This window comes from Zalophus californianus, chromosome 12 (genome assembly GCF_009762305.2).
Source record: "Zalophus californianus isolate mZalCal1 chromosome 12, mZalCal1.pri.v2, whole genome shotgun sequence".
NCBI lineage: Eukaryota > Metazoa > Chordata > Mammalia > Carnivora > Otariidae > Zalophus > Zalophus californianus.
The window spans coordinates 717,193-742,053 of NC_045606.1; the positions used below are offsets into that span (position 1 = coordinate 717,193).

General features: G+C 57.8%; 1 protein-coding gene across 5 annotated transcripts in view; it reads left to right on the forward strand.

Annotated features, from left to right (window-relative positions):
- The window catches only part of CCM2 (CCM2 scaffold protein), a 47,782-nt gene extending 22,921 nt beyond the window's left edge, over positions 1 to 24,861 (forward strand). For 2 of the 5 annotated variants that reach the window (XM_027574466.1, XM_027574467.2), the window contains 9 exons: positions 4,697 to 4,870; positions 16,726 to 16,809; positions 17,262 to 17,445; positions 20,306 to 20,442; positions 21,656 to 21,791; positions 22,834 to 22,891; positions 23,030 to 23,168; positions 23,392 to 23,530; positions 24,389 to 24,831. In XM_027574466.1, coding sequence (XP_027430267.1) covers positions 4,697 to 4,870; positions 16,726 to 16,809; positions 17,262 to 17,445; positions 20,306 to 20,442; positions 21,656 to 21,791; positions 22,834 to 22,891; positions 23,030 to 23,168; positions 23,392 to 23,530; positions 24,389 to 24,669 — 1,332 coding nt within the window. In that variant the 3' untranslated portion in view covers positions 24,670 to 24,831. Of the gene's footprint in view, positions 1 to 4,696; positions 4,871 to 16,725; positions 16,810 to 17,261; positions 17,446 to 20,305; positions 20,443 to 21,655; positions 21,792 to 22,833; positions 22,892 to 23,029; positions 23,169 to 23,391; positions 23,531 to 24,145; positions 24,214 to 24,388 lie in introns of all 5 variants that reach the window. The other 3 variants (XM_027574469.2, XM_027574471.2, XM_027574468.2) reach the window with 2 other exon arrangements.

Genomic DNA, 24,861 nt, shown 5'->3' on the forward strand with positions numbered 1-24,861 from the left:
AAATAAAAAAAGGTAGGCAGTGTTGCGGCACGGGTGTGCAAGAAGGTGCTCTGTGTCTAGAAGCTCAAGGGAGAGGATGTGCCACAGTGCCGAGTGCGCCTGCTGAGCTGCCCAGCGGGACAGAACCATGGCCTCGGGTTTCTGCTGAAACGGGCCTGCAGGCTGTTTGCCTGACCGCTGCTCTGGCCTCGGTGCCTCCCCCAGGCTTGACCACAGCCCTGCGCGGCCCTGACCACTGTGTGCAGCTGCCCGTCAGCTGGGCCCTGGGGAGGGACGGAGGCTCCCTCACGTTGCAAACCCAGGGTCGGGCACCTACCAAGCACTTGTTAGACATTTGCTGAATGCTGGACTTAAGGACACCCGCGGCCTTGCACTTGGAAAGTGTTTGTTCGGAGGCAGTTTTGTATTAACTAAAGGATCGGGTAAGATACGTCCTCGAGAACGTGTGGACCTGCACCAAGGCGCTCAGGGTGCTCCGCGCAGTCCCTCGTCTCCTGGCTGCTGGGGACTCGTGCAGGGCATGTCGAGCCTAGCGCTGTGTGCACATAGCCAGCTGGTGTGTCGCCTTATGATTAACTCTGGTCTCCAAGTGGAGACTACTGCCCCATGAGTGGTTGTGCTGGTTCTTTCAGAGATGCATTGCTCGTTGTCAGTTAGATGCGCCGGCAGAGATGTTAGCCTCCGAGAATTTACGTAGGAGACACACTTGCTCAGAGCCCGGACGCCCCAGGTGAGCTGAGAAGCTGAGCTTCAGCCCGGCAAAGTCAAGGCCTCCTCTGGGAAATGCTCAGCAGCCAGACTGAGTGTTTAAGAGCGACCTTCTAGGTCCCCAACTTCAAAAGTGGTTTCAAGCACGGAATGGAAGATATTGTAAGAATAGGTAAGGATCTAGGGCTCGTTTCCAAGCCAGTCCAGAAAGTTCCCCTTGGTTGTGGAAGCGGCAGGTGTTCTCTGTGCCACAGAAGCCCCGCATCCCTGCCCCCACCCCGAACCTGGACCCTCAGGGCCTGTCTCTTCACAGAAGATTTAGGCTCAGGTGGACCCCAGGCCACACCCAGTGCCGGGCTCCATTCTTGAAGGGAAATCGTACTCAGCATCGTGCTCCTTCTGGGGGCTGAGTTTGTCCTTTGCCTTCTGGGGTCAGGGATTATGAGATCCTTTTGGTGATAACGATGGACATCAGCGGTCAGTAAAAATTCCTATTGAGCGAAGAAGGGGCGCTGGCACCGCTAGAAATGCTTTTAAAACTCGACGTCTTGATCTGCAGAATATTCCAGAAATTAAAGGATCTGTGATCGTGTTCGGGAACCCTGCTTCTGGGTCAGAACATTCTGAATTGTCTCTCCATGTGTTTTCTTAGCCAGAACCTCACTTTACATTTTCACGTTCAAGAGCAACGTCCGTTCCCAAAGCCGGAGTGCCCTCTTGGTCCCGGTGTGTCTGGAGAGGCGGAGGGCCCTGCTTCCTGCAGCCGGCAGGGAACTCGCCGCTGACTCGAGCTCGGGTGGCAGTGGAAAGGGGCAGCTTTGCCACGATCCGTTTCTCTACCCAGTGGTTTCAGTGTTGCACTTTCTGGGAAAGCTCGTGCACCACTAAGGTAAAAGCCAGTGGTGCGGGGCCTTCAGGGCTCCGCACGGAGGCTGGAAGCGGTGCGCTCCCAGCTGTTCCCACCGGGCCGTGCTTGGCTGGCGGGTTGTGCATGGGGCCCGCAGGGCAGGCGCCCCCCGTGCCTCACGGGCTTGTGCCTTGTTGCCACGGTGACACCTTTAAAGGCAGGGCAGTTGCCACTAATGCACACCTCTGAGGCTGCAGGTTTTCATCATGCGTTCACTGCCTGTTCACCTGCTTTGGGCTCATTTCCCGGCCTGACTGTGCCCTCTTGGCCTAGGCGCTGTCTCGTTCCCCCATGGGGCCTTCCCCACGCCTGGGCAGCGTGGGCACCGAACGTGCGCTGACCAGCACTTACCCCTCCCCCAGGTGCTGGGGCCCCAAGGGGTGGTGGTGGAGGAGGACTGGGTGGGGCTCTGCCTCGGGAGTGGCGGCTCTTGGGCAGTAGGAGGCCTCTGGAGTGGGCTGTCCAGGTTTCCTCACGCTGCAGGGGCCGCGCAGGGGCCGCTGACCCGCCCGCAGAGGGTCTGTCTTCAGGGTGGGCTGCAGGGCTGAGGCCCGGGGTCCCTCCCAGCACAGACCAGTCATGTGTGCTGACTGTAATTTTGTGAGCTGTACCTCATGCACAGAGGAGCGGCGTGGGTTGCGTGCGATCTGTGGATCTGGTGATTTGGCGTAGGCTTCACGGTCAGAGGCTGACCTTGCAAACCTGTCCTCTCCGAGTTGGTTTCCTGTTGCTCCCAGGAGCAGAGGTGGAGAGACGTGGGAGAGCGCGTGTGAGTAGCTCTGTGTGCCGCTGGGTTCAGACTTACCCTCAGCCTGTGCCCTGGCTGCTCACGATCTGGGAGGGTGAGCCTTGTGGGGTCGCCAGGTAGAAATGGTGTGGGCACAGATATCTGCGTCTCTGTGACTCGTACGTTTCGAGAGGGTCAAGGTTTGCACGTGCCCGCTGAGTCCTGGGGTGGCGTGCACCCGTCACAGGAACTGGGAGGTGCTCTGTGTACAGAAGGCAGGGGTCAGGAATGGCCCTGCTGACCGGGGTGCGGGCCAGAGAGGCAGCCCCAGTCCCGCGTGACCTGCCTGCCTGGGGTAGGGCTGGTGAAACATGGTGTTTGCTTTACCACATTTCCAGAGTCATTTTCTTTTCTTTTCTTTTTTTTTTTTAAGATTTTTTTATTTATTTGACAGAGAGCGACACAGCGAGAGAGGGAACACAAGCAGGGGGAGCGGGAGAGGGAGAAGCAGGCTTCCCGCAGAGCGGGGGAGCCCGATGTGGGGCTCGATCCCAGGATCCTGGGATCATGACCTGAGCCGAAGGCAGACGCTTAACGACCGAGCCACCCAGGCGCCCCCAGGGTCATTTTTAACTTAAAATATACTGTAGGTGTTTGGCCGATTGCAGGTGACCATTTACCACCAATCCTTGCGTGTGCCGCACACAGCGCCCACCTGCTCTGAGGCCCCAGGCTTTCACGCAGAGTACCCCCCACTCCTGGCCACACCCCTAAATTGTGCAGGGCTGAAACTCCCAGGGGTTGAAGAGAATGGAGCCTGGACAGACCCCAGGGGCAGGCAGGCTCCTCGGAGACGCTCCGTTCCTTCAGTGCGTCCGTGTGCCTGTGAGGCCCTGGGCATCTTGTCTCAGCTGAAGCGTGAACAGCTGTAGGCAGGAGCTGCTTTCATCCTTACATAAAGAACTTGCTGAGGTGGAAAATTGGAAAAATGAAGAGTAGAGAGATAAATAAGTGAAGCTCCGTGGGGACATCATCCAGCTTCGGTGGCAGCCTTAGCCCACTCACCCTGGAGGGGCTCCATGGAGGGGTGTGGGAGTGGGAACCAGGAGGTGCTCCAGGGTGTGTGGGTGGGGTGCTGCTCCAGGGAGGGGAGGGGTGCTCTAAGTCAGGGAGGAGATGCTCCCAGGCGGGGAGGTGGCGGGGAGTGCTTAAGGGCGGGGAGAGGGGTGACGCTGAAGAGCAGAGTATGCTGGTGGGTGCAGGTGGGCCCTGCAGCGTGTGCTGAGAGACCCCGAGGCCTTGACTGCCTTTGTGGGGGGTCATTACACCTGTTTACCCACCGCCTGTGAGGCTGACGGGTTGGTGAGGAGCCTCACGGCTTCAAAGGTCATGGCACTGGTTTGTGTGGGACTCGGCCTCTGGCTGAACTTCCCCATGCGCAGGAAAAAACTCATAAGGACCTTTCAGTGACAGAGGTATGTAGCTTGTCTCTGTTTTTCCTGTAAGCGTGGGTCCGAGCCGAGCCGGTGGGTCCTGGCTGCGGTCAGGCGCCGGGCCGTCTGGGCAGGTGGGCTGCCTCTTTGGTCTGAGGGGGACTTTGGGTCCCTTTGGGTTCCCTGCCCAGGCCGTGCGTTGGCATCTCATTTTCTCTGGTTTGCATTCCTTTGGGTTGGCTGGAAGCAGTGAGCCTGCATCTGTCCGTGTGCTGGTGTGCGGTGACCACGGCAGGTGAGGGGCTCCCTGGCAGAGTCCCAGGGAAGAGACACCAGGCCCGCTCCTGGGCCCCCTGGCTCACGCTCTGTTGGTTTACTTTGGTGGGAGGATTAGCCTCCATTGTGTGCATCGCCCAGTGTGGTCAGCACCCTGGGACAGTGAGGCCCTGGCGGTGGGAAGGGCATGCGGAGCGCAGGTGTGGACACAGGCAGTGGCTGGGCTCTTGGCTGATGAGCTGTATCCTTTGTTGAGGCCGTGGTGCCTGCTCCGGGGTCCTGGAGCAAAGGGACCTGCCGGAGCCAGGGGCTGGGGTGGCGCTACGTTGCTGTCTTCTGAGAGGATTCTCCCCCTTCTGCCCTCTCCTGAGCCACGAGATTACTCGCCTGGAGAGTGCGCCCTTGCCCTTCCGAGTGGCCGAGAGCCGGTGGAGGACGGGTCCCCCACCCTGCGTGCCCGAGGTGGCACCGGCCCCTCCCCCAACCGCAGCTGGCATTCTCGGTACCGTCCTCCCTGGGCCACACGCGCAGCCCCTTTGCATGGGGACCGTGGTGGTGGCTCAGCCACTTTGGCTTGTGCGCCGTGGGGGCCGCGCGGAGCCTTCGTGAATAACGACCTCCAACCCTTGCCGTTTCTGCCTGCAGCCTGGAATTGTGTCGCCGTTTAAACGAGTATTCCTAAAAGGTGAAAAGAGTAGAGATAAGAAAGCCCATGAGAAGGTGACAGAGCGGCGCCCTCTGCACACTGTGGCGCTGTCCCTGCCTGAGCGCGTGGAGCCCGACAGACTGCTGAGCGACTACATCGAGAAGGAGGTGAAGGTAAGTCCGGCCGCCCGATGTGCCGCCCGCCCACACGCCGGCACTGCTGTGGCAGGTGACTGCTCACGCTCCACGTTCCTGTCTGCTGGCCCCATTTCCAGCTCTTTCTGTAGGAGCAGCCGCCTCCTTTCTCTCGTGGGCGGGTGTGTGTTTGTGTTCCGCGTGTTGTGGTCACGGCCGAGGGCGCGGGTCTCCCAAACCCTGTCCAGTCCTGTGCGCAGGCACCTGCAGATAAGCATGGCGCACCCGGCCCCCAAACACGCTGGAGTGAAAATGAGCCAGAGTGAGGGGCTGTGGCCTCGAGGTCGGGGAGGGGGGTCCGTCAGGAGCATGGTGCCTACGCTTGGAGGGGGCGCCGGGGAAGGTCAGGGAGCGGAGTTCGCGGAGCCAGCCTGTACCGAGGGCTCTCAGAGGATGCAGAGTGGTCCAGGCCGACCCCCGGCCTGGGAGGGTGTGGGGTGGTTGGTGTCCTTGGAAGGGTTTCTGCTCTCGCCTGGCCATCAGGTGACAGGGGAGGTGGGTGGTGTCCCCGGCAGAGACAGGGGCTGGGGGGCTCAGGCGTGGGGCCACCTGGCACAGAGGAGGGTTGGAGCGACCCCAAGTGAAGACCACATGAAGCCAGCTTGTGTATGGAGTGGAGAGTCCCCTGCCCCTCTCCCTGCCAAGCCTCCAGAACGCCTGTCCCACACGCGGGTCCCCAGGGTGCTTTCAGGGGGAAGCTGGGGTTACCGCCCACCAGCCTGAGCACAGCTGCGGCTGGTGATGCTGCCCGTGTGCGTGGCTTCTGTTGGGCAGCACGGATCCATACACGTTCAAGGACATAGAGCCCGCGACGAACACGAGAGGCAAGTGTGAATGTGGCCACAGCCACGCAGGGAACGGGGTGGGGGTGAATGTAACGTCCTCGGAGAGGTAAGAGCAGACTCGTGAACTCTGAAGCAACAGGCTCCACTTCTAAATAAAGAGGTGCAGACGGGAGCTTTTGGAACAGGAGGTACGTCCATGTGTGTCTTGAAGCGTTCATTAGAAGGGTTGAACGGAAGTCAGGAAAGGCACCCAGAAAGAATGACCGGAAGGTGAAGAGAGAGGGAATTAGCGGGAGACAGAGCAAAAGGAGGTTGTAGGGTCGACCCAGGAGGCCCCCCAGGGGTGGAGGAGGAGAGGCGGCTTCCGGGCGGTGATGTGGGACCTGTCGCAGAGTGTGACCTTGCAGGATGAAGGGGTCCCGCCACGGTGACCAGGCCGACCCTGTTCTCAGGGAGCCACCGGAGGACATGCTGCCTCACAGCACGGGACACACATGAAGGCGGAGGCGTGGGTCCAGAGCCAGGGCTCCACCCAGAAAGCAGCCAGGAGGATTCCGGGTGCAGCGGAAGAGCCCAGGCCCTGGCGAGACTCAGGACCAGGCCCGAGTGCCTCTGGGAGAGGGGACAGGATGTTTTTTATGTGTTTGGGTAGAGGCTGGGGAAGAACCGGGAAGAGTCAGAAACATGCCTGAGGACAGGGCAGGTGCGGGGAAAGGTGGCCCCTATTAAACCCCGAAAGATAAAAGTTGGGGATTTCTGCTTCCAGAAGGTGGGGTGCACATATGCGCCTCTCCCTGGGCCTCTTACTTGGCACAGCTACAATCCTGGATGTTGAGCATGCAGCGACCTTGAGCTCCTCTGCAAGGTGGACACAAGGCAAACCCACAGGGACCTGGGGTCCTAGGTGAGGCCCCCGGCTTCTCTTTGTCCTCACATATCCCAGGTGTGGAGTCGAAGAGGCCGGCAACCCAAAAACACAGACAGGTGTGGACAGACCCCAACGAAAGCCACTCTGTCTGGACAAAAGACCAGCAAAGGGGTGCCAGCCAAGGCCAGGCGGGGGCCAGTGCCCACCCCAGAGGAGGCCAGGCTGGGAGTAGGGACTTTCTTCCCTGATGAACCTGGGTGGGACTGGGGTGTCCGTGGGGTCGCAGGGGAGCCAGAATGCCCGCCATGACCCATGGGAGAGAGCAGCCCCCTTGGTGGCAGCCGTGGGACCAGAGAGCGCTTTCCAGCACGTGCGTCGTCGGAGTCCTGGCTGGAGGGGCTGAGAAACTGTTCCAGGGAGTTGTGTCCGAGATGTCACTCATTTGGCAAAAGACCAATGCAGCGATTTAAGAAGTGGAGCGTACCGCAAGCAGGGCGAACCCGGAGCAGTTGACACCGATGCATGACCGTGAAACTTGTCAAGAGCAGAGCCAGAAGGTCTGGAGAACGGTGAGGAGAGTGCTTTATCCACGAGCAGAAGGGGGTGCCGGCAGCCGCAGGGCCTGCTAGCACTCGCACCAGCTCCTCAGGAGCCTCCCCCACCCCCGTTATGGCTGGAGGGCCGGCATGGCTGGCTCGGGTCGCTCTGTGACTACTGAGGACACTCGGGCTCTCGTCTGTAAGCTCCAGGCCCGCCTGCTCTCACTGGAGGATTCCCTCCCGTGTTCAGGGAATGGACGCCAGTGCTACAGTCTCTTCTGGAAAGAGAAGGGGCGACCTTACTCTGAAGGGGCACGGGGCTGGCTCGGGATCCCAGGAGGGAAGCCATCACATCGACAGGCCGAGGTAGAAATCTGAAGGGGTCTTATCGGTTGATGGAGAAAAAACATCCAGCGCCCATTCATGATGAAAAAATTCAGGAAAACAGGATGTGCGTATGAGCCACGATATGCGTCCAAAGTGGGCACCAAAATTAAAAATGAAATACCATTTACAGTTACTTCAGAAACAGAAAGACAGGTACAAATGGAACCCGACGTGTATGGGATTTCCTGAGCACACAGGGGCGCAGGGAGGCACGGATCTGCGTGTCGGGGAACTGCCGCATTGGCGGGTGGGGGACTCAACCAGGTTAGTGTGTCACATATCCCCAGACCCGTGCGCCACTCGATGCAATCCTTATCAAAATCCCAGCAAGCTTTTTGTAGATCCGAAGATGACTAAAATGTATATGGAAAGGGAGAAGAAGCAGAATCGCTGAAGAGGAAACAAGAGGAGCCAGGCCGTCTGCTCTCATGCCGTGTCAGCAGACGGACCTACGCGGAGGTCAGCGGGATGGGGTCGAGAGCCTGAAGAGCACCCACACTGACATGCCCCGCTGGATTTTGACAAAGGTGCAGATGTAGCGTTAACAGGGGAGGGACGGTCTCAGCACGGTGCCGGAGCTGCTGGCCACCCGCAGAGGAAACGTGACCCTCAGCCCACGCTCTACACCTGTATGTGCAAAAATTCACTTGGGATGGACTGGAGCTGGCCGAGACGCTGCGGGCACAGGACAGGCAAACCCCTTCCTGGAATATGCATCCGTCCTCACCAGGAAAGAGCATTTCCCTCTGCAGGGCTGACCAGCCACCCAGAGCCTGGTTGGCCCCCTCGAGGGACAGCGCCTTTTGTGGCCACAGAGTCTGCCCCTGGGACAGGGACTGTGTGCATTGGCCTGTTCCCAGCTAGGTGAGCCCAGCTTGGCCTCCGCCTTCCATCAGCTGCGCGTGGGCTGAGCTAACGGGGAGGGCCTCATACGTCTCTACAGGGTCCCGCGGCTCTGGGGTAGGACCATGACTGTGCTTTGCTCCATCCCGGATGGTGGATGGGAATGGCTCCTGGCGGCTTTGGAGAGGAATGTGTTTGTCCCGTGAGCTCACCTTCTCTCACAAAGAATCTGTCTAGCTCCCTCCCACGGCCGTGGCCACGGCCACGGCCACGGCCCAGCAGTTCTGCAGAGCCAGGCTGGGCATGAGGTGGAGCCCGCCGTCCCCGCGCCACGTAAGTGTTAGGAGGGCAGCTCGCATCTCTGCTGTGGCCACTGGCAGTGACACTGTTCCTGCTTTGGAACCGTGGCCAGGGGCAGCAGCGGGATGAGTTTCAGGGGCTGCCATGTGGCCTTTTGTACGGCAGTAGCTCCCGCATTCTGGAGGCTGCTAAGTACACCTGCTCCTGTTACATGGGGGACGTGGGTCTGGCTGCCGAGGACGTGCTGTGTGCACATCTGGGCCCAGCCCCTGCGCCCCCGTACCGGCAGGACCGTGTGGGCCGCCCAGGTCCCAGGGTGCTGGCACCGTCTCTAAGCCTCCCTCCAGGGACTCTGGGGGCATCTCTGCAGCGTGTCTGCCAGGCACTGCAGGTGCCTTCTCCTGGGGCTCCGTCTCTCCTTCAGCCAGTTTTTGGGGCTGGGACCCATGTCAGGGATTGATCCTTTATGCCCGAGCTGTGCACTGGGTGGTGTCCTCGTGTGTGCAGTAGGTGGCTCCCGTGGGCTCCGTGGCCCCCGCAGGCCACACCCCACTGCCCCTCCGCGGCCACTCCTGCGGCTCCTGCCACACTGCCTGGCGCTGCTCCCCGGGGTCTGTTGCCCCCTCGCTCCCGGTTCTGTGAGCATCTCCTGCTGTCAGCTGCACCTTCTCGGAGCTGCTTGTCCTCCAGAGTAGGGTGTCTTCCCGGCCCTCCCAGGGAGCAGGGGGAGCAGCAGCATGGGGTTCCCTGTCTTACACGGGTGGACCCACCTCTGAGCCTTTCCAAGCTTTCACCCACAGTTTGCCACGGCCGCTGTGTGTGTGTGTTTGTGTGGTGTCGTCTGTCTTCCAGCAAGTGGGGATGGCCACTTGTGCAGGCCTGCCGTGTTGAGAAGTTGTGCACCCGCCCCGGTGTCCCCGACTCCGTGTGAACACCCTGCCCTTCCTTCCATCAGGTCTCTCTCTGCTGCGGGGATCTTGCCGACTGAGGCCACTGGTGGGTGGATGTTGTCGGGGGGCCACCTTGGGGTCAGTATAAAAAGGGACTTCTGTTGTGTCCCGTCGGCAGTGATTTTTGGAAGCACTTTCTGTGTTTGGAGCTGGAGCGTGAGCTCACCAGCATGCCTCTGCGCCGGCTGTGGTCCCCGTACGGCGGCAGGAGGGCAGTGGGGTGAGTGGTGCCCGAGACGGTCTGACTGTCTCATCTCCCACCTCGCCGATGCCGGAGCCATTGACAGATGTGACTGCTAGTCACGTGTCCCCTCGGGGCCTCTCACGCTTCGTCACGTTCACCCCTCTGTAGCTCTGCCCCTGACGTGCTGTGATTTGTTGCTCGGCCCGGCGCCCCACGCCATTTCCCCCGCGGGGGGTGTGGGCCAGCCGCTGCTGACCTTGTAGGGGCGCGGGCGTCCATTAGGGGACCTTTCAGGACAATGGGACGGGTGTGGTAAGCCCTGTCCAGCAGGCACACCTTGTCTCATCTGGAATTGTAACAAGGATGACAGCTGCAATGAAAATGTTGTTTTACCAAGAATTACGTTACCGTGAAGCAAATCTCAAATGAATGGCGGCTCGCCTTCCTATGAAGGAAGTAGGATCCTCTCCAGAGATGTGCTAGCTGGGTTTGCAGCGCGGTGGCGCTAAGAGATAAGGAAGAGATGGGTGACATCACCCCCCCCCAAGGCCACGCGGTGGGGGCAGTCCCCGTGCGGTCCTGCACATGCGCACCAGGGCACTGTCCTTTCCGCAAAGCACTGAAATCGGGAGTGACCATTCACAGACAGGAGCCTGCTGCTTAGGGTTCAAAAAGTTGTGAGCAAATGAAATTGAGTAAAGCTAATAAGATAATTTTTTATTGCAGTAAAATATACACGGCAGGGGCGCCTGGGTGGCTTCAGCTCAGGTCATGACCCGCATCGGGCGCCCTGATCAGCCGGGAGTCTGCTTCTCCCTCTGCCTCTGCCGTTGCCCCCAGCTCGTGTGCTGTCACTCTGTCAAATGAATAAATTAAATATTTAAAAAAATATATATATACACGTGACAAAATTTGTCATTGTAACCCATTTTGACCACTAATTTAAGTGTGCGGTTCTGTGGCATTAAGCGCGCTCATGTTGTGCGGCCACCACCGTCCATGTCCGGAACGTTCTCATCTCCCCGAACGGAAGCTCTGTCCCCATGAAACTCCAGCCCCTGTCCCGTCCCCTGGCACCGCCCACTCTGCTCTTTCTGTGGATCTGACCGCTCTGGGGACCTCGTGCACGCGGAGTCACGCGGTGTGTCCTGTGACTGGCTCTTTCCAGTCAGCCTCACGCCCACCTGTTGCAGCAGGTGTTGGAACTTTCTTTTTAACACTGAGCACGACTCTGGTGTATACATACCCCCATTTCACTGATCGTTCATCCATCACTGAGCGTGGCAACGTTTCCGTAGTTTTTGACTATTGTGACTGTGACCGTGGAGGCACAAGTATGTGTTCAGTCTCTGCTTTTGCTTTACTGTTCTTGTCAAGTAGGTTACATGCCCAGCGTGAGCCCGGCGTGAGGCTTGAACTCATGACCCTGAGATCAAGAGCCGGAGGCTTAGCCACCTGAGCCACCCAAGCGCCCCTTGCTTCCTTGTGACAATACATGTAACAAAGTTTCCCATCTTAACGTGCACAGTTTGGAGCATTAAGTACGTTCGTGCTGTTGGGTGGGCATCACCCATCCGCCTCTGTCTGTAACTCTTTTCCTCTCGTAAACCTGAAGCTCTCCCAACACAAAAACTCCCCCTCCCCCAGCCCCTGCTAGCCACCGCTCTAGTGGGAGTCTGAGCACTCTGAAATTACATGGGAAAAAGACAAAATATTTTTGTCAAGGGATAAGATAGTCCACTGAAAACTTATTCACAATTCCACTGTAAACATTAATAAACGTTAAAATATTTGCATAATTCTGTGCTCAAAAATCCTATAAAAAGTGGAAGACTTATTACAACTGTAGTTTTCAGTCAACTACACTTCCTTTCACAATTTATTTTGTCCCATTTACACCTTTAAACCTGGGCACACTGCTGAACATATACTTTGGCAGTTCTAAACAACAGGTGCTTCCACAAAAATAAAACAACAACAACAATAAAAAAAACCCACAACATACACCCCCTGCTCACCTCGTATAAGTGGAATCATACAGTATTTGTCTTTTTGCGACAGGCTTATTTCACTTGCATAATGTCCTCAAGGTCCATCCCTGCCATGGCACACTGCAGGATTCCCTTCCCGTTCCAAGGCTGAGTCACGTTCCACTGTGTGGTTGGACCACAGTTGGTTTCACCACTCATCCATCGATGGACACTGGGTTGCTTCCATGTTCTGGTTATTAGGAATGACACTGCTGTGAATGTGGGTGATTTCTTTGAGATCCTGCTTTCAGTTTTTTTAGGTGTCTACCCAGAAGTGGAATTGCTGGGTCATACAGTGATTCTTTTCTCAGTTTTTTTTTTTTTTTAAGATTTTATTTATTTATTTGACAGAGAGAGAGACACAGCGAGAGAGGGAACACAAGCAGGGGGAGTGGGAGAGGGAGAAGCAGGCTTCCCGCCGAGCAGGGAGCCCGATGTGGGGCTCGATCTCAGGACCCCGGGATCATGACCTGAGCCGAAGGCAGACGCTTAACGACTGAGCCACCCAGGCGCCCCTTATTTTCTGTTTTGATAGGAGCCATCGGAATGGGTGTGTGAAGTAGTCTCTCATTGTGGCTTTGATTTGCATCTCCCTAATGACTAGTGCTGTTGAGCATCTTTTCATGTGCTTATTGGCCATCTGTATATTTTCTTCAGAAAAATGTCTGTTTTAAGTCCTTTGCCTATTTTTTAAACAGGTTGTGTAGTTTTTGGTTGTTGAGTTATAGGAGTTCTTTATATATTCTGGATATTAACTGCTTATCAGACGTACAGTTGCGAATACCGGCTCCCATTGGTTGGTTGTCATTGCACTTTATTGATTATGGTCTTTGATGCACAAATGTTTTTAATTTTGGGGAGGTCCAATTTATCTGTTTTCTTTTATTGCCTGTGCTTTTGGTGTCATAACCAAAAAATCATTGCCAAATCCAGTGTCATGAAGTTGTTTCTCTGTTTTCTTCTAAGACTCTTCAGAGCTTTAGGTCTTACATTTAGGTGTTTGATCCATTTGAATTAATTTTTGTATGTGGTGTGAGGTAAGAGACCAACTTCATTCTTCTCTGTGTGGAACTCTAGTTTTCCCAGCACCATTTGTTGAAAAGACTGTCCTTTCCCTATTGATGGTCTTTGCTGCCTTGTCAAAAATCAGCTGACCATGTATGTGAGGGTTTCTTTCTGGACTGTGTTTTGTTTCATCGGTCTGTATGTCTCTCCTTCTACCAGTACCATATTGTTTGGTTATAGCTTTGTAGTAAGTTTGAAATGAGGAACTGTGAGAATAGATGAAATTTAATACTCATCGATGTAAACAGGCATTTGCATTTGGTTTACACACACGCATAAGAAGCAGATGGAAAGGCACTGGCCAGCTGCAGCTCTGTGGAAATGTACTGGAATGTTCATTGGTGAGAAGCTAACTATGAGCCAGTGGTTACATGGGCTGCTTATTTATTCTTAAACTGCTCTTTAAGAGGGAGATTCTCAGCCCTAGAAAGGGTGGGGAAACCAATGCACAGTTTAGCTTTATTTCCTCTCCCTAGCCCCCAACTTCGAGAAGGTGAAATATAAAACTTTTCAGAATGAGTGTATGTCTCCTACAGAGCTGCCCAGCCCACACGGATAGTTGTTGAAAGCAGCTTTCCTGAAGTTTCAGCCGCTTGACTTGTACCTGCCGCTGTGTTCTGGGTGCACTGCAGCCAGCTCCTCTTCTGTGTGAGCGGGCAATTGATTGCCTGGCACAGCCCTGGGCCGACCAACTTGGGCCACTGTGTTTACCTTACTTGTACTTGGTAATCCCCAGAATGACCTGCCTGTTTGGTTCCTCAGTCAAGAGAGAGCATCTGCAAATAAACACAGCTTGATTTCTTCCTTTCCAATCTCTACCTTTTATTTCTTTTTCTTGTCTCATTGCATTAGCTAGGACTTCTGATACAGTGTTTGAAAAGCAGTGGTGCGATGGGCGCCTGGGTGGCTCAGTCGGTTAAGCGACTGCCTTCGGCTCAGGTCATGATCCTGGGGTCTGGGATCGGGTCCCACATCGGGCTCCCTGCTCAGCGGGGAGTCTGCTTCTCCCTCTGACCCTCCCCCCTCTCATGTGCTCTCTCTCTCTCTCATTCTCGCTCTCAAATAAATAAATCTTAAAAAAAAAGAAAAGCAGTGGTGAGAGAGGACATCCTTGTATTACTCCTGATCTTAAGCAATCTTCAAGCATCTCACTTGTTAATTAGGACGTTAGCTGTAGGTATTTTTACCTGTTCTGTATCACTTTGAGGAAGTTTCTTTCTGTTCCTCGTTTGATGAGAGTTTTTGTCATGAATGGGTGTTGGATGTTGTCGGATGCTTTTTCTGCGTCTGTTGATCTGATCATATGATCTCTCTTCTTTAGACTGTTGATGTGTGATGGATTACATTAATTTATTTCTGAATTTTGAATCAGCCTTGCCTACCTGGGGTGAATACAACTTGGTCGTCGTGCATATTTATTATCTTTGTATAAATATCTTTATACCTATTGGATTTGATTTGCTAATATTTTGTTGAGGATTTATGTTTATGAGAAATATCGATCTGTAGTTTTTCCTTTCTTGTAGTATCTTTGATTTTGATACTAGGGTCATGCTACCTCATGGAATAGGTTAGGATATTTTCTCTGTTTTTATTTTCTGGAAGAGATTATAGAGACTTGGTATCATTTCTTCCTTTAGTGTGTGGTAGAATTTACCCCTGAACCTGTCCAGGCCTGGTGCTTTCTGTTTTAGGAGGTTATTAATTCAATTTCTTTAATAGATCATATGCCTACTCAGATTATCCATTTTTTAATGTGTATTTTGATAGTTGTGTCTTTCTTCCTTTCTTTCTTTTTCTTTCTGATTTTATATTCATGAAAGCAACCTTCTGATAATGGGTTTTTTAAAAAAAATTATTTATCTATTGAGGCTCCCCGTTGAGCAGGGAGCCCGACATGGGGCTCGATCCCAGGACCCTGGGATCATGACCCAAGCTGAAGGCAGATGCCCGACTGACTGAGCCACCCAGGCTCCCCTAAAGATTTTATTTATTTATTTGGCAGAGAGAGCAAGAGAGCAGAAACAGGAGGAACAGTAGAGGGAGAGGGAGAAGCAGGCTCCCTGCCGAGCAGGGAGCCTGACGAGGGGCTCTACCCCAAGACCCTGGGATCACGATCTGAGCCAAAGGCAGATGCTTAACCATCTGAGCCACCTGGGTGCCCCTATAGTTGTGACTTTCAAAGAATTCCACTGTGATTTGAGAACACACTGTGTATGGTTTCTAGTCTTTTAAATTTGTTAAGGTGTGTTTTATGGCCCAGAATGTGCTGTTTCTTGGTGAACGTTCATGTGAGCTTAAGAAGAATGTGTATTCTGCAGCTATGGGATGAAGTAGCCTATAGATATCAATTATATCCTGCTGGTTGAGGGTGTTGAGTTCACCTGTGTCCTCACTGATTTTCTGCCTGCTGGGTTTGTCCATTTCTGATAGAGAGAGGTGTCTTAAAGTCTCCAATTGCAATTGTGGATTCATTTATTTCTCCTTGCAGTTTTATCAGTCTTTGCCTCGTGTATTTTGATGCTCTGTTGTTAGGTACATACATGTGAAGGATTGTCACATCTCAGAGAACTCTTTTCATTAAGTAAGGTCCCTCTTTAAAGTGGGTTTCCTGTGGGCAACATGTAGTTGGGTCTTGAATTAACAAAAAATTTTTTTAGGGGCACCTAGCTGGCTCAGTTGGTAGAACGTATGACTCTTGATCTCAGGGTCATGAGTTTGAGCCCCATGTGGGGTGCAGAGATTACTTAAATAAAACTTAAAAAAATGTTTTTAAATTAAAAAAATTAAAACATTTTTAGTGAGCTCTGTGCCCCACATGGGGCTTGAACTCACAACCCTGAGATCAAGAGTGTGTGTGCATGCTCGTGTTCTCTCTCAAATAAATATAAATAAATCTTAAAATCCCTCAAATTTTGCTTGTGGGAGAAAGTTTTTATTTCTCCTTTGCTTGAAGGACTGGTTCACTGGATACCGAATTGCAGGTTGGTGGGTTTCTATCAATGCTTGAGTGTTTCATTCCTCTCGTGCTTACATAGTTTCTGAAGAAAAGTCCAATATCATTCTTTTTCTTTTTGGAGTATTTTTATTTATTTTTGCGAGAGAGAAAGAGAATGAGCAGGGGTGGGGAGGGGCAGAGAGAGAAGCAGACTCCCCGCCGAGCAGGGAGCCTGATGTGGGGCTCCATCCCAGGACCCTGGGATCATGACCTGAGCCGAAGGCAGACGCCGAACTGACTGAGCCCCACAGGCATCCCCAGTCGCACTGCTTTAAACTTTGGGTCTGGTGACGCCTGAGAACAGCCCTGCCATGTCTGTGTCTGGTTCTGGTGCTTGCCTTGCCTGTTCGGATGGCGTTTTCAGCTTTTGGCATGCCTTGTCGTCAGCTGGACATGATGCACGGGGTAACAGGAATGGCGGTGGATGGGCCTTCCGCGTGAGGCCGTGGGCTTACCTGGCTGGAGGATGACTGTGGGGAGGGGTGCGCTCTCCCGTCCTGTGGTCAGTGTGTCTCGGTTCCTCCAGGGAGCCTATGCCCCTGGACTGTGACGGCCACACGTGCTTCTCGCTGTTTCCCCCTTTAGGCAGGAGCTGGGTATTTCCGTCCCTGGCAGAACTAGTTCGCTTGAGGAAGGGCCCCTGTTACGGATAACAGTCCTCATAGTGCGGTACATCGGCAAGTATGGGAGCGTCTCCTGAGCCAGTAGAGGCTGCTCCAAGAATTCAGAGCACACTTCCCCGCGGAGGGGCCCCCCACCCCCCGCAGCCAGGCCAGCGGGCCTGGTGATGGAAGGCGGAAGCCAAGCCGTGTTCTCTGTGTGTCCACGATGGTCTGGGCTGATCTTCCCTTTCTCATGGCAGCTTCTCTCCTCACTTTCTTGCAGTACTTAGGTCAGTTAACGTCCATACCTGGATACCTGAATCCCTCCAGTAGGACCGAAATCCTGCATTTCATAGACAATGCAAAGGTAACCCCATCCTTCTGCCCCCTGGCCTGTGATACCTCCTAACCCCAACCTCTGACCCTCAGTCTGCTCCAGCTCCCAACTCTGACCTCGGACCCTCGTAGCCTGACACCGGCTCTTGGTCCTCTGCCACTGGACCTTCACGGCTGGGAGGGAGGACCCTGTCCCGTCATATCATAGGTGTGCTTGGCTCTTGGGCCATAAAGACTGAGCCTGTCTGAACGTGAACTTGATTCTCTAGGCTTTGCTCCTTGTGGTTTTGGGCTGTTTTCAGAATTCACATTTTCCAGATATGTAAAGCACACACCACAGGTCTGAATCAGAGCAGCTCTAGAAGCAACAGAGCTCCTGGAGCAGGCGTGGCGGGGCGTAGGGAGAGTGCTGGCCTGCGCACGGTGCAGGGTTCCCGGGGGCCATGGCGGGCCTGCATTTCTGATGCGCTGCATCCCTTCCAGAGAGCCCACCAACTCCCCGGACAGTTGACCCAGGAGCATGATGCTGTGATCAGCCTGTCTGCCTACAACGTCAAGCTGGCCTGGCGGGACGGGGAGGACACCATCCTCAGGGTCCCCATCCATGACATCGCTGCTGTGTCCTACGTGCGGGATGACGCCTCACACCTGGTGGTCCTGAAGACAGGTATGGACCCGGGGGGATCAGGGTCAGGGGTCCTTGGCAGGAACAGCCCACATCTTTGTTCTCAGGAGTGAGTCTGGGAATTTAGCGGAGCTCTGGACACAGTTTCTCCAGCATTGGGTCAGCTGCCACCTGAGAGGGGGCCTTCGCTCAGCCCCACCAACATGTGGGCCCTGCCTTTGGCCACAGGCTTCCCAAAGCTGGGTACAAAGAGACCGGACCATTGTGGAGCTCCTGGTCCGAGAGACGTCCTGAGCATGTCCTCGTAAGAGAGTCAGGAGCAACCTTAAACCAGGCACTGGCCCCCAGCCCCCTGCCTCCGGTCCACCTCCCCGGGGTTGGGAGCGCAGTGTCACCTCCAGGGCTCTCCAGATGAGCGGCCCCCCCCCCCCACTGCCACAGCCGCTGCCTGGTGTCAAGTCACTGAGACACGAGGAGAGACATCACGCCCCTCCGGGTGGGGTTCTGAGGTTGGCGCTGCAGTACTGAGCTTGTCGCAGGCTCCTTTGGGTGTTCTGGAGCCGGATCGGGTCCTGAAGCCATTCATTTCCAAAGGGCCCGTGGCGGGGGCCGAGGGGGGCTCAGGCAGTGCAGAGGGAAACTTGTTTTTCCGCCTGAGGTCAGCAGTTCATGGCAGATCCGAGAGATTTTCTTAAGAGCCAGGCCCTGGTGAGCCTCCTCACGTGACCCCTTGAGCTTGGGGGGCTCTCACGGCACAGATCCGGTAGGGATGCTGCGGGCCCACCCACACCCCTCTGTTCTCTGCTTATCCCTCATTTCCCTTTGGTGAACATCTACTGTTGAATAATGGGCATTACTTTAGTTTGAACAACACAAAGGTGCCCATATGTAACCGTTTTAATGTAAAAAAATGGCTCAAACTAGCAGAAAGCCTGGCACATGGATTTCCTGGTGTAACCTCCAGCTCCGTGGTGAGGAGGACCGTGTTCTCCCACTTCACAAATGGAGTAGCAGAGCAGAGAGGTTGAGTGACTGGCGGGGGGCCCCGTGGGGTGGTGGCGGGGCCGGCAGCCTGGGAAGTGGCTTCATCAGGGCTCCTGCCATTGCCTACCTGGGGGCGGACGGTCCCGCAGGAGGCCCGAGGTCTGGGGCATCCTGAGGGACAAAAAGAAACGGGAAGACTGACCTCTGACCAGCGCCTGCAGCTGTGGAAGCTGGGGGGTGGGGAGCTGGGCCCCCCCTGGTTTGTTGTGTGGTGGGACACGTATCAGTGTTATCATTAGAGCAGATTGGTAAGAAAGGGGTAACAGATTTTTTGCGAGGGAGAGAATGAGCTCTGTAGGAGATGCTTTGCAAAATGAGACGGGAACCGGGACCCAGAGCTTTGAGAGCTTCTGAGTTAAAGGAAGAGAAGGAATCCCTGTGTCCTGGTATCCTCCTCATTTTAGCAGATGGTCCGCAGACCGTGAGCCTGCGCGTCTCAGTGGCCCCAGCGTGCCGTGTGTGGGATCCGGCACGTAGGGGTCCTAGTGTGCTGGCCGTGACGGCTCATGTGTGTTAAGTGCCTACCGCGCGCAGCACGTGTGTGCACCTCTGCGGGCCAGGCTGCGTCGGTGCCTGGGGCAGTGTGTGGGGGGTGGGCGTGTGGGGTCCGGGTTTGGCTGCAGGGGCTCCGTGTGGTGGGCATTGCTTGGAGGGCAGGTGACCCGATGTCCGGGCGCAGCCGGGCGGGGCAGACTGTGCAGACACGGAGGGTGTTTCTGCGGGTGTCGGACCGCACATGGGGGATCTGAAGCCAGAGCTGTGAGGGCAGCCTGCAGGACTACGACCAGGAATATGCCCACGTCACACAATGCTGGGGGCCGCAGAGCTCCTTAAAATGTTCTGGTGGCCACAGTAAAGGGAGTAAAAGGAAGCAAGTGAAGTCAGTGTTAAGAATGTATTTTATTCAGTCCTTCATACCCATGCATACCAATGTGGCGCCCATGCATAACCAGCATGACCGTTATTAACAAGGTGTGCCCTGTCTTCTTTGTACTTCCCCTGAGACCCTGTGTGTAGTCTGCACTCCGCACACGGCACCGTGTGGACTTGCCACATTTCATGTGCTCAGGGCCTATGGCCTGTGGCCGCCGTGGGGCGGTGCAGTCCTGGGGTCTGACGGCGGTGTTTGTGGGGCTCACGGGGTGCCAGGCCCCGGGCTCTGCGGGCACGCCCGTCCCGAGTGTGGCTTCTGCCTGGTTCCCGGCTCCCAGCCATGTCTGAGCTCCAGGTGCCCTCCGTGCTGGCGTGGGCCTGTCCGGAGATACCCCAGCATCAGGGGGAATGTGAGCTTCACTTCCAGCTCCTGCTCCCCGGTCAGCTGTGCCGGTGTGCTCGTACTTCCCAGGGCGGGGGCCTCCCTCCCTGCTCTGGGCGGGCTGGGAGTTGCCCCGTGCGTCCGTGCCCTGGGACCTTTGTCTGACGAGGTGGTGGGCGGAGTGTTAGAAACGTGGGCCGGAGTCCACATCCCCTCCTGGACTCTGCCCCTCTCATGCCCTTGGGCCCCCACACCTCAGTGTCCCCATCTGTCAGTATTGTGTTCATGCCCGTGGTTCCTGTGAGTGGAACCCTGGGAATACCATTTTGTGTGTAGACCAAAAGCAGCTAAATATTGGCCATTTCACATCTCAGCCCAAGACACTAGCATCATCTGTGGCAGGGATGCTTGAGGGCCCGGTGGGGTGGTAGTTCTCAGCAGTGGCCAGAGCAGCCGCTGCAGAGTGTGAAGATGGGGGCAGCTTAGCTGAGAAGGTGGGGCAGGGGGCACGCCTGTCCCTTACCTGAGCCAGGTAGGGCCTGCCTAGAGCCTGCTGTCAAGCTCCCACACCTGCTCTAACCTGTTGCGCTGTTGACTTCTCAGCCCAGGACCCTGGCATCTCCCCCAGCCAGAGTCTGTGTGCAGAAAGTTCCAGAGGCCTCACCGCAGTCTCCCTGTCAGAGAGCGGAGTGGGGCCTGTGGAGGCCTGCTGCCTGGTAATCCTAGCCACAGAGAGCAAGGTGAGTAGAGGGTGGGACCTGGGACTCAAGCCCACCGATACCTCGCCCCTGTCCTGCCCACAACCAGCCCAGGCCCCCCCCACCTCCCCAACCCAGGCCACTCCCACACCCTGACCCAGGCCACTCCCACACCCTGACCCAGGCTCTTCCCACAATCTGACCCAGGCCCCTCCTATCCTGACCTAGGCCCCTCCCATACCACCAGGCTCCTCCCACAGCCTGACCCACGCTCCTATCCCGACTTAGGCCCCTCCCACACCAGGCCCCTCCCATACCACCAGGCTCCTCCCACAGCCTGACCCACGCTCCTCCTATCCTGACCTAGGCCCCTCCCACCCCAGGCCCCTCCCGTACCCCACCCAGGCTCCTCCTATCCCGACTTAGGCCCCTCCCACTCCAGGCCCCTCCCGTACCCCCTACCCAGGCTCCTCCCACACCCTGACCCAGGCTCCTCTCATAGTCCTACCTAGGCCCCTCCCACCCAGGTCCCTCCCACACCCCCGACCCAGGCCCCTCCCCCTCCCCAGACCCCGCCCACAACATGCTTAGGCCCTGCTTAGGCCCCTGTCCGGCTCACTGAGTCTGGTGCCTTCAGGCTGTGTTCCTTCTCTTCCAGGGGCCTCACCCTTTCCCCAGCGCTGATGGGGGTGGTGGTCTTCACCCCAAGCTGTGCCCTGGGAGTGGCAAGTTAGGGCTTGGGGCCCCCTCAGCTCCCCAAGGGCTGCCAGCCTCCAGGAGCTCCTTGGTCACCTTGTGTGTAGTTTCTGTGTCTGTAAGACTGCAGTGGGGACCCCCTGCCTTGGGGACCCTTTGATCAGTGCCCCTCCTTGGCTCTGCCCACCTTCTAGCCAGTTCTTCCTCATGGGGCTGCCTCCCTGGCCTGTCCCCACCGCAGGCCCCTCTGGTCACTGTCCCGTGTCCGGGGGCAGAACCGCCCCAGAGGGGACCCTGCCTTAACAGCACGCGTGTGAAGCCGTGTCCCGTGCTGGGAGTGTTGTCCCTGAGCCTGGGGCAGCAGCGCGGGCAGGGTGTTGGTGGGCCAGGTGGGGGGACAGGAGGGCTGGCAGCTGACTGGCACACCTGGCCCCCTCGGGTCCAGAGAGCCGCCTGGACATGAGCTGGTCCCCATGTGGCCCCGTCGGGCAGCTGGGCATGTGAGGAGCCAGGTGGCCGGCACGCTGCCCAGGAGGGTCCAGCTTTGTCCCCACGGCAGGTTGCTGCGGAGGAGCTGTGTTCTCTGCTGGGGCAGGTCTTCCAGATTGTGTACACAGAGTCCACGATCGACTTTCTGGACAGAGCCATATTCGATGGGGCCTCAACACCCACCCACCACCTGTCCCTTCACAGCGGTACGTGAACGTGAGTGGGCAGTGGTGCTGCTGTCCCCATCCCTGTGGCTCTGCACCAATGCCTCGTTCCCAGACTCCACTGCCAACGTCTACCTGCAGGCAGACATGTCCCCTGCCCCGGGAGCCCGGTGGCTTCCTGCACCACGTCGGGGGGGCAGGGAACGCCTTCTCAGCTGAAGTCCCTTCACCTGCCTCAGAACAGAGGGCCTGGGGCTGGAGGGGGTGTGTGTGGGGAGGAACCCCCAGACCTCACGGCTCTTGGGCTGCGGTGGGGGGAGCACATGGAGGCCACCCCCTCCGCTGTATCTGCGGAGCATTTTCGGCAGGCGGCTCACATAGCCCGGTGTTCCACCCGCCAGGAGCGCCCCCTGCTCCTCGCACCGCTCCCCGACTCCGCACTTCCCAGCCGCCTCTCTCAGAGCTCAGCATTGTGCAGGATGGTGTCCGTGTCCCTCACGGTCTGTGTCATGTGGACCTTAGGTCACCCATCCAGTGTTTCCTGAGTAGCTGCGGTGTCCCGGGCTCTTTGCTGGTGCCAGGGGCTCAGGCATGCCGGGGGTCCCGCCTCCCTGCCTGCGTGGAGCCCACCGGGCCCAGGCTGGGGGTCAGCCCCGCCTCTGACCATGGCTCCTGCCCTCGGCCAGCCCCTTGCGGTTGGGCAAGTTGTCCGGCCTCTGGGATCCCACTCCTCGTCTAAAGCGGGCACAGGAGACAGAGTAACCCGGGCCCCAGGATGCCATGCGGCAGCCACAAGTCCCGCTTGTGCTATCCTTGGCCCTCGGGGAGCGCTCTTCAGCCCCCCGTTTGGTGCGTCCTCCGAAGCCCGGAGCATTGCGCTCAGGCCCACACCTGTGGCGGGTGGTGCCGGTCGAGACCCCCCCCAGGAGGAGCCGGTGTTGTTGCTCGCGCCCCGGGGGGGGCGGTGGCTCTGCTCAAGAAGGAGGTGCCCCCGCCAGGGCCCACGTCTCGCGGGGTGCTGGGCCCCGGGACTCTGTGCCCCTGCCCACGTAACCGGAAGCCCCTGTGTCCGCACCCTGTACAGACGACTCTTCCACCAAGGTGGACGTGAAGGAGCCGTACGAGACGGAAGCCGGCACTTTGTGAGTACCCCGCCCGCTGGCCGCCCCCACGCCCCCACTGGGCGCCCCTGGCCGGAAGTGCGCGTTCGCAGGGGGGCGCGGGGCGCAGGTGCGACGTGGAGCCCGGGAGCCGCGTGCCCACGGCTCCTGTTCTTGCAGCGCCTTCCCCGAGTGTGCGCACGCGGGCGGCGTCTCGCCCTTGTCCTTCTGTACGCAGACGGCGCCCCACGCCAAGATGGTCAGCGAGAGCGAGCTGAGCGCCACGGCCACCGAGCTGCTGCAGGACTACATGCTGACGGTGCGCCCCCCCTGGGGGGCGGTGGGGGGGGGGGCGCGCGGCGGGGCTGGGGCACGGGCTGCTCAGCGGACCCCCCTGAACCGCGCTGCTGAACGTCACGTGGTTCCGTCCGCGCGCCCGTGCCCCGGGCTCCTTGCGGGCGCACTCCCTGGGGGCGCTGCGGGTGAGGTGAGGGGTGGCGGCGGCGCCGCTCACCGCCGCACCCCTGCCCCGCTGCGGGTAGCTGCGCACCAAGCTGTCCTCCCAGGAGATCCAGCAGTTCGCTGCACTGCTGCACGACTACCGCGACGGGGCGTCCGTGCACGAGTTCTGCATCAACCTGCGGCAGCTGTACGGGGACAGCCGCAAGTTCCTGCTGCTCGGTGAGCCCCGCAGGCGTGCGGCCGCAGCGTGGGGGCCCCGCCGCCGAGGGCCCTTGCCAGCGACTGGTGGGACCTGCCCGTGGGAGCCAGACTGCGGGGAAGCCAGGAGCTGCTCGCCCTGGAGTGGGGGCCAGGGTGGGGCTCCTCAGGGGCTCGGCGCTCGAGAGGGTTTTGGTGGGTGACGAGGAGTTTGCGCACGGGAAGCGGATCCCGTTTCTGGGGAGAAGGACCAGCCTTTGCAGAGATGCCGGCCCTCAGAGCTGGGTGGGCAGGGTGGTCGGGGCCCTGCCCACCTGCCCACGCCCTCAGGGATGACAGTGTGGCCGTGTCTCCCGCCGTGCTGACCCTAGAGAACCCGGCTGGTTGATGGGGGCCAGTGGAGGCTCCCGGGCTCTGCCCCCACCATCCAGGGGGGGCCTGGGTTATACCCTTGTCAGCAGCCACTGAGGGGCTTTCCACTCACGGGGGATGTAGGGCCGGAGGCCTGGCCTGCTGCGTGCAGTCTGAGCTCTTGCCGACCCTGTGGCCTCCCCGCTGGGGTCAGCCATGCGGCCAGGGCTGCGGCCTCAGCCCCCAGCCCCCAGCTCCGTGTTCCTTTCTGGCTTATTCTTACAGAAGTGGGTGGTGCTCCTCAGAGGCCGGCCTGCCCCCCTCGCCCCCGTTCTGCACCTGGAGGCCTGTGGGTGCGCTTCCACCCGGCCCGAGGGAGGGAGATGGGGCCAGCCGCCCGCTGCAGACCCGGCACCTGCACGGGCCTGCGGTGCCCGTCGGACGGGGCTGGACGCGGGGCGGCCGGGGCGGGCAGAGGCTTGTTCTCCCCGCCGGAGGCCTGGCGTCAGGCACACCCCGTGTCCACAGGTCTGCGGCCCTTCATCCCGGAGAAGGACAGCCAGCACTTCGAGAACTTCCTCGAGACCATCGGGGTGAAGGACGGCCGCGGTATCATCACCGACAGTTTTGGCAGGTACCGGCGGGCCCTGAGCTCCGCCTCCACCTCCGCCTGCACCGGGAACAGGGCCACGGGCAGCTCCGACGACCAGTCTGTGCCCTCGGAAGGGGACGAGTGGGACCGTATGATTTCGGACATCAGCAACGACATCGAGGCTCTGGGCTGCAGCATGGACCGGGACTCGGCCTGACGGCGCCGGGAGGGGCCCGCCCGCCGGTGCGCCCTCGACTGTGAAGGACTGGCCCCGGGGCGCCGGTGCCCAGGAGGGGTCCTGGGGGTCCTTTCAGTTTTGCACACGACGTTCCTGTCGAAACTCTCAGAGACCTTCAAAGAAGTTTCCTGCGATGTGAATAATTCATTTCTGGTCCCAGCGTGCTTCTGG